The 17,500-nt window shown below is 47.1% G+C and overlaps 1 protein-coding gene across 2 annotated transcripts in view; it reads right to left on the reverse strand.

Moving 5' to 3' along the window:
- The window catches only part of kcnma1a (potassium large conductance calcium-activated channel, subfamily M, alpha member 1a), a gene marked incomplete at both ends in the record, with an annotated part of 225,666 nt that overhangs the window by 151,226 nt on the left and 56,940 nt on the right, over positions 1-17,500 (reverse strand). For both annotated transcript variants that reach the window (XM_083658631.1, XM_083658630.1), the window contains one exon: positions 13,241-13,411. In XM_083658631.1, coding sequence (XP_083514757.1) covers positions 13,241-13,411 — 171 coding nt within the window. The remainder of the gene's footprint in view (positions 1-13,240; positions 13,412-17,500) is intronic.

Genomic DNA, 17,500 nt, shown 5'->3' on the forward strand with positions numbered 1-17,500 from the left:
TTTTTTTTTTTTTTTTTTACCTCGCAAAAGTTCCCGGAAAGGATTAAGCAGTGCTGTAGAGTTGCAGCAGAATGAAACATTTGTGTTGTACTTTGAAAGGCTACGACGTTTAAAGAATCAAATTGTATATGATCAGCTTTATTTGATGCATTCATTCAAACATACTCCCCCTCACACACTATAGCTACTGTATGTGATTCATGTGACTAACAAGCAAGATGGACCTTCGTTGGTGCCACTCTCTCTTTAAAGCACTCTAGTTATGCGCCAAGGAGAGGTATTCATGTTGGTCTCATCAGAGTGGAGCAGTTTGGCACCATCATGTTGGTCCATCAGAGTGGAGCAGTTTGGCACCATCATGTTGGTCCATCAGAGTGGAGCAGTTTGACACCGTCATGTTGGTCCATCAGAGTGGAGCAGTTTGGCACCATCATGTTGGTCCATCAGAGTGGAGCAGTTTGACACCATCATGTTGGTCCATCAGAGTGGAGCAGTTTGGCACCATCATGTTGGTCCATCAGAGTGGAGCAGATTGACACCATCATGTTGGTCCATCAGAGTGGAGCAGTTTGGCACCATCATGTTGGTCCATCAGAGTGGAGCAGTTTGACATCATCATGTTGGTCCATCAGAGTGGAGCAGATTGACACCATCATGTTGGTCCATCAGAGTGGAGCAGTTTGGCACCATCATGTTGGTCCATCAGAGTGGAGCAGTTTGACATCATCATGTTGGTCCATCAGAGTGGAGCAGTTTGGCACCATCATGTTGGTCCATCAGAGTGGAGCAGTTTGGCACCATCATGTTGGTCCATCAGAGTGGAGCAGTTTGACACCATCATGTTGGTCCATCAGAGTGGAGCAGTTTGGCACCATCATGTTGGTCCATCAGAGTGGAGCAGATTGACACCATCATGTTGGTCTCATCAGAGTGGAGCAGATTGACACCATCATGTTGGTCCATCAGAGTGGAGCAGATTGGCACCATCATGTTGGTCCATCAGAGTGGAGCAGATTGGCACCATCATGTTGGTCCATCAGAGTGGAGCAGTTTGGCACCATCATGTTGGTCTCATCAGAGTGGAGCAGTTTGGCACCATCATGTTGGTCCATCAGAGTGGAGCAGATTGACACCATCATGTTGGTCCATCAGAGTGGAGCAGTTTGGCACCATCATGTTGGTCCATCAGAGTGGAGCAGTTTGACATCATCATGTTGGTCCATCAGAGTGGAGCAGATTGACACCATCATGTTGGTCCATCAGAGTGGAGCAGTTTGGCACCATCATGTTGGTCCATCAGAGTGGAGCAGTTTGACATCATCATGTTGGTCCATCAGAGTGGAGCAGTTTGGCACCATCATGTTGGTCCATCAGAGTGGAGCAGTTTGGCACCATCATGTTGGTCCATCAGAGTGGAGCAGTTTGACACCATCATGTTGGTCCATCAGAGTGGAGCAGTTTGGCACCATCATGTTGGTCCATCAGAGTGGAGCAGATTGACACCATCATGTTGGTCTCATCAGAGTGGAGCAGATTGACACCATCATGTTGGTCCATCAGAGTGGAGCAGATTGGCACCATCATGTTGGTCCATCAGAGTGGAGCAGATTGGCACCATCATGTTGGTCCATCAGAGTGGAGCAGTTTGGCACCATCATGTTGGTCTCATCAGAGTGGAGCAGATTGACACCATCATGTTGGTCCATCAGAGTGGAGCAGATTGGCACCATCATGTTGGTCCATCAGAGTGGAGCAGTTTGGCACCATCATGTTGGTCCATCAGAGTGGAGCAGTTTGGCACCATCATGTTGGTCTCATCAGAGTGGAGCAGTTTGGCACCATCATGTTGGTCCATCAGAGTGGAGCAGATTGACACCATCATGTTGGTCCATCAGAGTGGAGCAGTTTGGCACCATCATGTTGGTCCATCAGAGTGGAGCAGTTTGACATCATCATGTTGGTCCATCAGAGTGGAGCAGATTGACACCATCATGTTGGTCCATCAGAGTGGAGCAGTTTGGCACCATCATGTTGGTCCATCAGAGTGGAGCAGTTTGACATCATCATGTTGGTCCATCAGAGTGGAGCAGTTTGGCACCATCATGTTGGTCCATCAGAGTGGAGCAGTTTGGCACCATCATGTTGGTCCATCAGAGTGGAGCAGTTTGACATCATCATGTTGGTCCATCAGAGTGGAGCAGATTGACACCATCATGTTGGTCCATCAGAGTGGAGCAGTTTGGCACCATCATGTTGGTCCATCAGAGTGGAGCAGTTTGGCACCATCATGTTGGTCCATCAGAGTGGAGCAGTTTGACATCATCATGTTGGTCCATCAGAGTGGAGCAGATTGACACCATCATGTTGGTCCATCAGAGTGGAGCAGATTGACACCATCATGTTGGTCCATCAGAGTGGAGCAGATTGGCACCATCATGTTGGTCCATCAGAGTGGAGCAGATTGGCACCATCATGTTGGTCTCATCAGAGTGGAGCAGTTTGGCACCATCATGTTGGTCCATCAGAGTGGAGCAGTTTGACACCATCATGTTGGTCCATCAGAGTGGAGCAGTTTGGCACCATCATGTTGGTCCATCAGAGTGGAGCAGTTTGACACCATCATGTTGGTCCATCAGAGTGGAGCAGTTTGGCACCATCATGTTGGTCCATCAGAGTGGAGCAGTTTGGCACCATCATGTTGGTCTCATCAGAGTGGAGCAGTTTGACATCATCATGTTGGTCCCATCAGAGTGGAGCAGTTTGGCACCATCATGTTGGTCCATCAGAGTGGATCAGTTTGGCACCATCATGTTGGTCCATCAGAGTGGAGCAGTTTGGCACCGTCATGTTGGTCCATCAGAGTGGAGCAGATTGACACCATCATGTTGGTCCATCAGAGTGGAGCAGTTTGACACCATCATGTTGGTCCATCAGAGTGGAGCAGTTTGGCACCATCATGTTGGTCCATCAGAGTGGAGCAGTTTGGCACCATCATGTTGGTCCATCAGAGTGGAGCAGTTTGGCACCGTCATGTTGGTCCATCAGAGTGGAGCAGATTGACACCATCATGTTGGTCCATCAGAGTGGAGCAGTTTGACACCATCATGTTGGTCCATCAGAGTGGATCAGTTTGGCACCATCATGTTGGTCCATCAGAGTGGAGCAGTTTGGCACCGTCATGTTGGTCCATCAGAGTGGAGCAGATTGACACCATCATGTTGGTCCATCAGAGTGGAGCAGATTGACACCATCATGTTGGTCCATCAGAGTGGATCAGTTTGGCACCATCATGTTGGTCCATCAGAGTGGAGCAGTTTGGCACCGTCATGTTGGTCCATCAGAGTGGAGCAGATTGACACCGTCATGTTGGTCCATCAGAGTGGAGCAGATTGACACCATCATGTTGGTCCATCAGAGTGGAGCAGTTTGGCACCGTCATGTTGGTCCATCAGAGTGGAGCAGATTGACACCATCATGTTGGTCCATCAGAGTGGATCAGTTTGGCACCATCATGTTGGTCCATCAGAGTGGAGCAGTTTGGCACCGTCATGTTGGTCCATCAGAGTGGAGCAGATTGACACCATCATGTTGGTCCATCAGAGTGGAGCAGATTGACACCATCATGTTGGTCCATCAGAGTGGAGCAGTTTGGCACCGTCATGTTGGTCCATCAGAGTGGAGCAGATTGACACCATCATGTTGGTCCATCAGAGTGGAGCAGATTGACACCATCATGTTGGTCCATCAGAGTGGAGCAGATTGGCACCATCATGTTGGTCCATCAGAGTGGAGCAGATTGGCACCATCATGTTGGTCTCATCAGAGTGGAGCAGTTTGGCACCATCATGTTGGTCCATCAGAGTGGAGCAGTTTGGCACCATCATGTTGGTCCATCAGAGTGGAGCAGTTTGGCACCATCATGTTGGTCCATCAGAGTGGAGCAGTTTGGCACCATCATGTTGGTCTCATCAGAGTGGAGCAGTTTGACATCATCATGTTGGTCCCATCAGAGTGGAGCAGTTTGGCACCATCATGTTGGTCCATCAGAGTGGATCAGTTTGGCACCATCATGTTGGTCCATCAGAGTGGAGCAGTTTGGCACCGTCATGTTGGTCCATCAGAGTGGAGCAGATTGACACCATCATGTTGGTCCATCAGAGTGGAGCAGTTTGACACCATCATGTTGGTCCATCAGAGTGGAGCAGTTTGGCACCATCATGTTGGTCCATCAGAGTGGAGCAGTTTGGCACCATCATGTTGGTCCATCAGAGTGGAGCAGTTTGGCACCGTCATGTTGGTCCATCAGAGTGGAGCAGATTGACACCATCATGTTGGTCCATCAGAGTGGAGCAGATTGACACCATCATGTTGGTCCATCAGAGTGGAGCAGATTGGCACCATCATGTTGGTCCATCAGAGTGGAGCAGATTGACACCATCATGTTGGTCCATCAGAGTGGAGCAGTTTGACACCGTCATGTTGGTCCATCAGAGTGGAGCAGTTTGGCACCACCATGTTGGTCCATCAGAGTGGAGCAGTTTGGCACCGTCATGTTGGTCCATCAGAGTGGAGCAGATTGACACCATCATGTTGGTCCATCAGAGTGGAGCAGTTTGGCACCGTCATGTTGGTCCATCAGAGTGGAGCAGTTTGGCACCGTCATGTTGGTCCATCAGAGTGGAGCAGTTTGGCACCGTCATGTTGGTCCATCAGAGTGGAGCAGTTTGGCACCATCATGTTGGTCCATCAGAGTGGAGCAGATTGACACCATCATGTTGGTCCATCAGAGTGGAGCAGTTTGACACCATCATGTTGGTCCATCAGAGTGGAGCAGTTTGACACCATCATGTTGGTCCATCAGAGTGGATCAGTTTGGCACCATCATGTTGGTCCATCAGAGTGGAGCAGTTTGGCACCATCATGTTGGTCCATCAGAGTGGAGCAGATTGACACCATCATGTTGGTCCATCAGAGTGGAGCAGATTGACACCATCATGTTGGTCTCATCAGAGTGGAGCAGATTGACACCATCATGTTGGTCCATCAGAGTGGAGCAGTTTGGCACCGTCATGTTGGTCCATCAGAGTGGAGCAGATTGACACCATCATGTTGGTCCATCAGAGTGGAGCAGTTTGGCACCATCATGTTGGTCCATCAGAGTGGAGCAGTTTGGCACCATCATGTTGGTCCATCAGAGTGGAGCAGATTGACACCATCATGTTGGTCCATCAGAGTGGAGCAGATTGACACCATCATGTTGGTCTCATCAGAGTGGAGCAGATTGACACCATCATGTTGGTCCATCAGAGTGGATCAGTTTGGCACCATCATGTTGGTCTCATCAGAGTGGAGCAGATTGACACCATCATGTTGGTCCATCAGAGTGGATCAGTTTGGCACCATCATGTTGGTCCATCAGAGTGGAGCAGTTTGGCACCATCATGTTGGTCCATCAGAGTGGAGCAGTTTGGCACCGTCACGTTGGGCGTCAATAACAAACGCACCAGGCCTTGTTCTTCTGACGCCGGTGATTTGGCCGGCATGGGGAAACAATATGGGGGACTCCTGGGCCAAGCTGCTGCCATGGGTGGATTTAGATGTGTCTGGTAATTCAATAAGCCTGCGGGTTTACTTGATCTTTTCACGAGCAGGAAAGTCATCAAGGCAAACAAATGAACAGGCAGGATGGAGAGCTCTGCCTTCCTGCCGAGCAGAGGCTATCTGTCTCAATCTGCCCGGCTTCCCTCTTCCACCTGGAGGGAGCGGAGCCTCCATCAAGATATAATCCCACCTCTGTGTGTGTGTGTGTGTGTGTGTGTGTGTGTTATTTCTGGTGTGTGTGTGTGTGTGTGTTCTTCCTGCTGCTCTGCCCAGGTGGACACCCCCCACCCCCATGTCAAATGACTGAGCACAGTAGTTGCTATGGTTACCAGCCGGGATGCTCATCGCAATTTTGATCTGCAGTGAAGCACTGATGGGAGGGCAAGAGTCCCACAAAATCAAGAACACCCCCACCCCCATGCACCACACACACACACACACACACAGATGATACAAAAGCACATACATAATTGTATATGTGTGTATATGAGACATGCCAGCATATCGTATGTTGTGTGCATACATTAACAAACGTACACACGATTCCACCCACATGAAGAGATACCCATTCACCTACACAGAGCGCTCTGCTCATCATCACATATTGTGGTGCATATCATCAGACAGAGAAAGTAAGCAAACGCAGCCTGCTGGGCACAATGATCAGCCCCAGCAGAAGTAGCACAAATCACAGTAGGTGATACAGCGAGATATATCGCTGTGCCTAGAAGCCTCTTTCAAGCAACCGGTGACTCGTTTCAGCTCCATGTCAGAGAGGAACCAACCTGGAGAATTCCTCAATGACACTCATCATCACTCTCTACCTCACTGAGTCATCATCACTCTCTACCTCACTGACTCATCATCACTCTCTACCTCACTGACACTCATCATCACTCTCTACCTCACTGACTCTCATCATCACTCTCTACCTCACTGACACTCATCATCACTCTACCTCACTGACTCATCATCACTCTCTACCTCACTGACTCATCATCACTCTCTACCTCACTGACTCTCATCATCACTCTCTACCTCACTGACTCTCATCATCACTCTCTACCTCACTGACTCATCATCACTCTCTACCTCACTGACACTCATCATCACTCTCTACCTCACTGACTCATCATCACTCTCTACCTCACTGACACTCATCATCACTCTCTACCTCACTGACTCATCATCACTCTCTACCTCACTGACTCTCATCATCACTCTCTACCTCACTGACACTCATCATCACTCTCTACCTCACTGACTCATCATCACTCTCTACCTCACTGACTCATCATCACTCTCTACCTCACTGACTCTCATCATCACTCTCTACCTCACTGACTCATCATCACTCTCTACCTCACTGACTCATCATCACTCTCTACCTCACTGACACTCATCATCACTCTCTACCTCACTGACTCATCATCACTCTCTACCTCACTGACTCATCATCACTCTCTACCTCACTGACTCATCATCACTCTCTACCTCACTGACTCATCATCACTCTCTACCTCACTGACTCATCATCACTCTCTACCTCACTGACTCATCATCACTCTCTACCTCACTGACTTATCATCACTCTCTACCTCACTGACTCATCATCACTCTCTACCTCACTGACTCATCATCACTGTCTACCTCACTGACTCATCATCACTCTCTACCTCACTGACTCATCATCACTCTCTACCTCACTGACTCATCATCACTCTCTACCTCACTGACTCATCATCACTCTCTACCTCACTGACTCATCATCACTCTCTACCTCACTGACTCATCATCACTCACTACCTCACTGACTCTCATCATCACTCTCTACCTCACTGACTCATCATCACTCTCTACCTCACTGACTCATCATCACTCTCTACCTCAGGGCTGTCAAACTCATTTCAGTTCACGGGCCACATGGGACCCGATCTGGTCTCAGGTGGGCCAGCCAAAGAAAACCAATGCATAATAATAACCTATAAATAACAACACCTCCAAACCTCCAACCTGTCCTGTTTCTTTCAGTGTAAAGAATTCGGTCTACAGGGAGCTACATTTTAAGAACACAGTGTCACATAGGGTTATCTCAGATAGTAGGCCTAGCATATCAAATCTACTGTCTGTAACTGTGCATTACAATTGACAGCAACTGTGCAATTCTTCTCTATATTCAAGGCTAATGAAAATAGTTAACCATTTTAGTGATGAATACAGAAAACATGAATAGGCTACCGGTACTTACTGGAACCTGGTAGCCTACCTCGTAGCCTTCACAAGTGCATCGATTTTAGGTGTCAAATCTTCACACTTTGCAAAGTCATCCTGCGTGCTGGATTGGACCCTTTATAATACATTTATCATTTCCTCCCAATTTAACATGTCCAATTCCCCCTGCCTAAGCGGTCCCAGGCACTGCTCCACCCGCTATGACTCACTGCTCCACCCCCTATGACTCACTGCTCCACCCCCTATGACTCTGCTCCACCCCCTATGACTCACTGCTCCACCCCCTATGACTCTGCTCCACCCCCTATGACTCGAACATGCTTCCTCCGATACATACTTACTTACTCCACCAGCCACATCTTTTCCCCTGGCAATGAGGAGCTTCACCGGCTGGACGTAGTAGCGCGTGGGAGGATATGACATGATATTCCCCCCCAGTTCCCCTCCCCCCGAACAGGCACTAGTGCAGCGACCGGGACACATACCTCAGCGGCTTCCCACACGCAGACACAGCCAATTGTGTCTGCAGGAACGTCTGACCAAGCCGGGAGTACCACTGCCGGGAATTGAACCTGTGTCTCTCCGCATTGGTAGGCAAGTGGTTTTACCTCGACACTACCAGACGCCCTTCTGTGTGCCTGTCTCAAAATCTCTCTCTCTCTCTGTCTCTCTGTGTCTATCTCTCTGTCTGTCTGTCTCTCTCTCTCTGTCTCTCTCTATCTCTCTCTATCTCTCTCTCTCTGTCTCTCTCTGTCTCTCTCTGTCTGTCTGTCTCTCTCTCTCTATCTCTCTCTATCTCTCTCTCTCTGTCTCTCTCTGTCTATCTCTCTGTCTCTCTCTCTCTGTCTGTCTGTCTCTCTCTGTCTCTCTCTGTCTGTCTGTCTCTCTCTCTCTGTCTCTCTCTATCTCTCTCTCTCTGTCTCTCTCTGTCTCTCTCTCTCTGTCTCTCTCTATCTCTCTCTATCTCTCTCTGTCTCTCTCTCTCTGTCTGTCTGTCTCTCTCTCTCTGTCTCTCTCTATCTCTCTCTCTCTGTCTCTCTCTTACATACACACAGAGCAGATTGGGAGCAGTCACGGTGGAGGCAGGAGATGAAAGCGAGAGGGAACTGTGGCCATGCCAGCTGAGAGAGTGGGGAAGTGATGAAAGCGAGGCTCATTTAGTCAAATTGAAAGCTCTCTTCAGGATGTCTCCTTCACCATGAAAGGCCTGAATGTGCTCAGCTCACAGCTATTCTCACCAGACGTGAACAAACTGCCACAATCCAGCAAACACCAACAATGACAGGGTTTGGATCCGTTTCTCTCTGTAGTCCTTTACACCCCACTGCATCCAGTCCCCATATGCACACTAAAGATGTCCGGGCCAAACAGACATAATCACATTCTGATGCCAATTAAGATGTGCCGGTGTATTTATGAAGATGTACATTGTTTGATCAACTGTTTCAGTTACACATGTACATATGTACTTCATGATTAAATCTGTTAAAAGTACCCAGGAAGCTCCTTTTTTTCTCTACTGTTCTACATTTACCATAACATACAAACGATGTTATGATGAATAGACCTACACTGTAATACTGTGTGAGTTATTTGAAATCTGTTGATTTATGTTTGTGAGAGAGGATCATTCAATAAAGATCGTCTTACTCCTGAGCAATCTGTCCCCCTCACTTCTGAAATGATGGCTACGCACCTGACTCCACGCACCACCTCACCCCATCCTTTTGGCCCCTGGCTGCTGCTGGGCAACACTCTATACACACTATAGCTGAACATCAACAGCTACAGGCCGTTTCCAAGACAGCTCATGCAGAGATCCACAACATTAGCTAAATGATCTCCCCATAACCTCCTTCCTCTCTTTGAAGGAAGTGGGGGGGGGGGATCCATGTAGCCTCTAGTAAAGTTCTAAAGTTTTCCTCACGATGTCTCCGGATGTCTCAGGATGGGGATTTAAGTTTGCAACACTCTTGCTCTGCTTCAGTTGCAAAATTGGACTCGAATAACTTAAGGCTAAACTCAGGCTCTAGAGTAGGGACTTGTGAACAGGGAGTCGCTGTAAGAAAATGGCACCTTATAAATGAATAAAATATCTAGTTGTGTTTAACAGGGTACCCCCCCAGGGTTCTCCAAGTTCAATTTAAGACCTTTTTAATACCACTTAGAATTAAATATAATGCCAATTTAATGCCAACATTTCATTATAATACTCACATTCATATTTAATACATAATAACTTTGTGAGAGGGGTGTGTGTGTGTAGATTCAGATTCAGATTAAATTAGATTGCCACGGTAGGTAATCAGATTACGCTAATAATGTACTCTAATAACAGGATATAAAAAGATGTGTATTTGTGCCATTAAGAACCCCCCATCCCTCTACATGGCGTCACACAGTGCCTTTTTCCTTCAACACTCCCGACTGCTCGCAGAACACGTGCACACTTTGATATGCACACTGACTGAAGTGGAGAAAAATGTAATAAAAAATTCATCCCGGGGAGGATTTCTGTTCGTCCCAAATACATATTTTAAAATTTCGAGACCTTTATTATAAACAAAATTCAATACTTTGTGAAGGAAATTCAATACTTTTAAGGCATTGTTTTCAATATTAAATTCAGTGCTTTTTTAAATACTTTTAAGACCCCGCGGGTACCCATGGTTAACGTTTCATGGTGATAACTTTTTCTATTTTTTTCTTGGGCATTTACATTGTTTAAAATGAGCTGGAGGAGGTTGGCTCCAGAGTGAAGTCTCTTAGGAAGAAAGAGAAATACGGTATGCACATACAGTACATAAAATGTATGGGCAATTGTGCATTATTCAACATATTCAATGTGAAATGTCAACGACGTTAATGCATAATTGACATCATTGGAATTATACGCTGATATCAGCAGGTAGAGTCAATTGTTAATGTGTTAGAAAAAAGAACGTCAACGAAAGGGGAAACGTGCTGAATGGCAGCACAGCGTAATTTATATGAATGAGACCAGGCCAACTGGATCAGGATTTGGCTCAGTCAGTGTGCAAGGAGGAGTGGGTGGGGAGGAGGGTGGTGGGATGTGGTGAGGAGGGTGGTGGGATGTGGTGAGGAGGGGGTAGTAGAGCTGGTGCAAGGAGGGTCAGCAGGGGGGGAGAGAGAGGCTCTAACTCATATCTAGAGAAAAGTCACAGTGACAACCTCTTACCTACTGCACAAACACCGCATACGCTCGACAAATAAATCTCACCACCGTCACACACACACACACACACACTCTCACACACACACACACACACACACACACACACACACACACACACACACACACACAGGCACCTGAATACACACACACACACACACACACAAGTCACTTGAGCTGGCAGGGCTACAGCAGGGTGAGTTACTGCGTGCCGCACTGAGTGCAATGCAGCAGAGAGAGGCTGGACGGTGCCAGTCCAGCTGAGACTGGCCACACAACTCTAAAGAGAGTCAGTAAGGAGGACCGGACATTAGCAGCTAGCTTCTGTACGGATGCTACTTGTTTTTAGGTGAGGGGCGAGAGACCACTGACTGTATAGTGTGAGAGAGACATGTGCAGATCATACTGGACAGGTGAGGGGCGAGAGACCACTGACTGTATAGTGTGAGAGAGACATGTGCAGATCATACTGGACAGGTGAGGGGCGAGAGACCACTGACTGTATAGTGTGAGAGAGACATGTGCAGATCATACTGGACAGGTGAGGGGCGAGAGACCACTGACTGTATAGTGTGAGAGAGACATGTGCAGATCATACTGGACAGGTGAGGGGCGAGAGACCATTGACTGTATAGTGTGAGAGAGACATGTGCAGATCATACTGGACAGGTGAGGGGCGAGAGACCATTGACTGTATAGTGTGAGAGAGACATGTGCAGATCATACTGGAGGGCAACCAGCAGCAGGCTACATAGGAGGCGATGGGAAAGCACGAGCAAAATCGGACACGTTGCTGCATGGAGACATGGCTTCTCTTCATTGTATATGGATCATATCTTATATGTTTTGAAATCTTCTGGTACCTACGTGGAGCAGCATCCAACCCTCTTGCATGCTCGCTTTCCTCCATTCTCCATAGTAGCTCTGGAGGGTTGCCCTCCAGCGACGTCATCAGAATCACGTGGTTGCAAACAAGCTATACTAAACAAGTCATGCGTACGTGACGCGTTATTTCGAATCGCACATAGGCTCCGCAATAACCACGCCCTGTGCCCGCCTACGCAGCAGTCAAGCGCCGAGATTGGCCAGGCGCCCATGCTCACGTGAGCCAATGGGACGATGATTTATTGACAAGCTCCAGGTGCGCTAGAAGCACACTGACAAGGCCTCAGCCTGCATGCAGCTTGGCGTGCTGCTGCCAGCATGATTTTGGTAAAAGGGTAAATTAACAATGTTTTAACTAATTTTTCTCCATCAAAACTTCTTAGCAAAACTAACACAGTTAGATTGTTCTTATAGCACAACTTTTTTCATCTCGTCTTAATCTGATATTTGAGGCAATAATGATCTTTCTCCTCAGAAAGCCCTGTGAGAAAATCCCATCAACCTGCATCAACCCCAAGAGTAATATCTCTGGGTTTCCTGTTTTGAAGGTCTGCTTTGAATACATAAATTAGCCATTTTCACTTCCCACCCAATTCACCCATTCAGTTTGTGACCATAATTCATTTCAATGTCCGCTCTCAAGAGCAATTCAGTTGGTTAATGAAATCGCTGTCCGCTCTCAAGAGCTATTCAGTTGGTTAATGAAATCGCTGGGCTGCGAGCCCTGCAGTGTTTGTGAGCATGGGCGCCTGGCCAATCCCGGCACTTGACTGCTGCGTAGGCGGGCACAGGGCGTGGTTATTGCGGAGCCTATGTGCGATTCGAAATAACGCGTGCGTGACACATGCAGTTACACTGGCCTATGTCTCCAACAGGACCTGCAGCCTATAATACAGCTGAATAAATGTGTACATTATATCGGATTACTGTCAATGTAACCTGCGTTCATTATTCACAGCACTGGCAGCAACCCATGTTAAGGGCTAGCCCGGGGGTGGAGCGGGATTCGATCTTCCAAAAGCACACACGCTAACCACTCTGCCAAGAGAGCTATACGCTCCTTTGGTGGAGCAGGTTAACGGGCCTTTATACTGGAGGAGTGAGTTTAACCAACCTACTCGCTACCACACGGGATTCACGAGGACTCACAGTCATTCGGTTACATCAACACATTTTAAGTGTCAACTTTGGCGTGGAACTCAGTTGCAGCCAGCTTGGCTCGGGGGTAGAGCAAAGTATTGCACTTAACTGATGACTGGGCTGGGCAAAATAATGACGTTGAACCGGTGGGATTTGAGATGCTTCTCTCGTCTGAAGTGAATCACTCACCAGAACTCTTCCGGTGAGCGTCTGAGCGGAGATCATGACCCCGGCCCAGTCTTTGACGGAGGTCATCCATCCCACCTCGCTGACTGCTTGGACCTCCTCCTTCTCATCAGGATTCTTGGTGGTCCCGTCTGCTGCCTGAGTGATGACGGGGTGGATCACCTTCTGAGCCTCCTGGAGAAAGAAACACACAGAGGTCTTAGGAAGTGGACAACATACAACAACACAGTAGCATCCTCAGAGAGGAAGAGGATCAACAGGGCAGCGCTTCCCAATCTTTTCAGACTCATGGCCCACTTGAAAATCTCAAAAATGTTCACGACCATAAACAGCACAGAGGCCAAATAACGTGTTCTCAGAGCACTTATTTCAAAGAGAAAAGGAGCTGTCCATCAGCACCACACAGAAATCACAAACTAAAAGTGAGGGGCTGTCTGCAATAGGCTAATTAATGAATAATTGATTACAAATTAAATAATGGTATCATTTAACAAATGCATTAAATGCATTATCATACGTAATAAATACGGTAATAATAATCACATTCTTTTTTCACAAGAATCGATGATTTGGTGGCCCACTTGCAATGCCTTCGCAGACCACCAGCAGGCCGCGGCCCACAGGTTGGGAATAGCCGGAGTATGGTATTTAAAGATGTATATAAAATACTCTACTTTGAATAATAATTTGTGTCTGCTATGGTTTTCCCCCACACAAAAAGTTTAATTATCTTGTTAAAATCCTCAAAATGACTACCCGTCCTTCTCCCTAATTAGAAATTCCATAATCTGTAAATATGCAAATATTGTTGATTTTTAAAGTTTGACTGCTGAATACTGGACAGGGATTGGCTCCAACTATTTGTGACATCAAACTCGGCACAGTGAAGCTCAAACTTTCAACTGACGGAACAAGAAGAAAAACACATTTTTGACTTTAGGGGGGGTCGTTAACAGTTTTGATGGTATTTATTTCTGTGCGTTCCTGAGGCACATGCATGTCCACAGTCATGTGACTTGCTATTATCTCTGAGGGGGGAAAACAAACAGCCATCACGCCATCATGAAGGCGTCCATCTGCCATATGTTGACTGTATGTTTGCATGATGTGTGACAGAAGGAGAGAATGTGGCTGTGTTGCTGTTTGCACATCACGGGCCTAGAAGCTCATTGTTCCTCAGGGTAGAGTGTGGTAAGAGCGGTCCATCCTGCCTCAGTCTTACTGACTGAGCAGAGTCCTCGGGGGGTAGAGTGTGGTAAGAGCGGTCCATCCTGCCTCAGTCTTACTGACTGAGCAGAGTCCTCGGGGGGTAGAGTGTGGTAAGAGCGGTCCATCCTGCCTCAGTCTTACTGACTGAGCAGAGTCCTCGGGGGGTAGAGTGTGGTAAGAGCGGTCCATCCTGCCTCAGTCTTACTGACTGAGCAGAGTCCTCGGGGGGTAGAGTGTGGTAAGAGCGGTCCATCCTGCCTCAGTCTTACTGACTGAGCAGAGTCCTCGGGGGGTAGAGTGTGGTAAGAGCGGTCCATCCTGCCTCAGTCTTACTGACTGAGCAGAGTCCTCGGGGGGTAGAGTGTGGTAAGAGCGGTCCATCCTGCCTCAGTCTTACTGACTGAGCAGAGTCCTCGGGGGGTAGAGTGTGGTAAGAGCGGTCCATCCTGCCTCAGTCTTACTGACTGAGCAGAGTCCTCGGGGGGTAGAGTGTGGTAAGAGCGGTCCATCCTGCCTCAGTCTTACTGACTGAGCAGAGTTGCATGGCTTTTATTCATTGACATGCTTTGCTTGGCAGAGCTGCTCCGCGCAGCTGTTCCTCTCCGGCACATTCACTCACCGCTGCTGCATTGACACAAGCAGCACTCAGCCTCCTCCTCGGCCTTCTGGCAGAAAGGGGGCGACGAGGAGTAGGATCTCGCTACGCTTCCTTAAAGGAAGCTTGGTGAAATAGACCTTGGGGCAAGAGACAATCCTGCAGTTGGATATAGCAGCAACATATGCACACACACACACACACACACACACACACACATAGATGTACAGTACACACACAAAGAGATAGAGTGGTGTGTGTCACTGTCACCCGCTGCCTCGTAAAACCATGGGTTAGGCCCAGCAAATGCCGTCCGTGGAGAATCCCTGGAATTCCAATAACTTTCAGCCCTCTTGATGGCGGCCATTGCTCCCTTCCAAGGAGGCCGGTTCGTATTACCTCAGGGTACGCATCACATTCAGTACTTTGTCCCGCTGCACACGGCCCCTTTAGACAACAACAGCCCGCAAGTTGCCATCAAAGTAGATTATGCGCAATGTCAAAGCGAGTGTCATTGAGTGCCCCACTGGCCCCGTACAGGTTAGGCTGCTGCTGCGGCTCGTTCTGATGACCTCATGACATGCAAACAGCGTGATGTAAAGAACAGAAGAGAACATTGTGTTGACGTTGGGGCTTTCTTTTTGTTTTTCCAACTGACAGCAGCTCATCTCGTTTCCAGGAACTGTATGGGGTCAAAAGGAGAGATGCAGCCAATCACAGGCCCAAACAAAACAACTAGGGTGACCAATATGCCCCCGCTGGAAGAAGAGAACCTGTATCTTAAATAAGATATTTCTGGCTAAATAAAGGATAAATAATAATTAAAAATCTCGACAGCAGAGTATTTTGTATAGTATATTTTTGCTGGGCGAAAGAGCAGTGACGTTACAGATGAGCCTGAGAGAGTGCAGTGCTCTGTCCATTTCCAGAGGATTGTCTGCTCAAACTGGATTACATTTCATAATGATATGGCACGGACACAGCTGCCATTTTCCTAATTTGATTGGACCCGTATAACAATGCCAATAAACTGGCCCTAAAAAGCCTGACTTAGTCACAAGATCATTATCTGCTCCTGGCGTTGGGCCTCTCAATACTGCAGTGGATAATTCAATTAGTTATGATTAATCATATATTGTTACTCGTTATATAGCTTAGTGTTTAGGGTAGGGATGCAACGATTATAAATTTTGATGTACGATTATAGTCTGAGAAAAAACCACGATTATCACGGTTTCACGATTATTGTTATGGACGTATAAAAATCACATGAGCATTCTCTAAATAGAGGTTTTATTGTATTTCCCCCACAATCTTAACAGTTGCTGCCTTCCGGAATACTAATGCACGATATGGATTTTTACAGCCGATAGTATAGGCCTACGCTAACCGATAAATATTCTCCTGGCCAATAAACGATACGTTAAACATACTATTGTTACTTTTTTCACATTTTTGTATTTAAAAAAATAAGTTCTTAACCTGTATTTTATGCACACCTGGGATTAAAAAAAGAAGAAAGGGCAGATGTAGTGAGCAAAGATGGATGATTTAATATTCCATGGCTCTGACCTAATCAAATCTAACTGACATCACTATTGTGAACATAAAACAAACAACATTTCTGATATAATATATATATATATATAATACAAAAAATATTTTATTATTATTTTATAGAAGCGAAAGCCTATAGCTGCTTAGTCTGCAGAAAAAAACACAAAAGGCATAGTAACTTAGACTCTTATTGGCATGTTACTGGCAACTAAATGTGCCGTCTGAAATGAATTTTGCATTGGGGTCAGTTCTATTGAAGTGATGATGGGGCAGGCATGGAAAGCCTCACTATAAGCCATCATGTGTCGTTTCACTTTTTACTGGAAAATGCTCCCTCTGGATTAAAGAAAGGACACTCTGTGGTGTTGACTGGTGTTTGTTATGTAAATGTGCGCATTTGTTTTCCTTGTCTCAGTCAGATCATGACTGCCAAGCAGCTAGCTACGTTAGCTTCACGTTATTAGGCCTACATGTAACGTTAGCGGGTTGCTTTTGGAGTTGACACAAACCCTTGATGTTTCTTTTCGTGTAAAGCATGCGCTGGGAGCATGAAGTGCTTTAAATGCGGGGATGTTTGGTCACAACGAGCTTGAGGAACTATGTACGCTAGGCTATGGCCAGCTAGCTAACATTAGCCACAACAGCTAACGTTAACGTCAATGACTGTATGTTAACGCTAAACAAATCCGCTGCCTCTTCCCCACGTTTGGTTTAACGTAACACCAGCTCAGACTTTCCCCTAATCTCAGAAACCTTGCGGGACATGTATTGCAACATTTATGTTGGGCATCCATGGCTAGGCTACAGACTGGCTACTACTGGGAGACATGGCAGCTGCCTGTGTTTGGTGCCTCCGCTAAATAGTCCGTGCGGAAACGAAGCGAGAGAGACAGGTTCCTCTC

This window comes from Poromitra crassiceps (assembly GCF_964638095.1).
Source record: "Poromitra crassiceps genome assembly, chromosome: 22".
NCBI lineage: Eukaryota > Metazoa > Chordata > Actinopteri > Beryciformes > Melamphaidae > Poromitra > Poromitra crassiceps.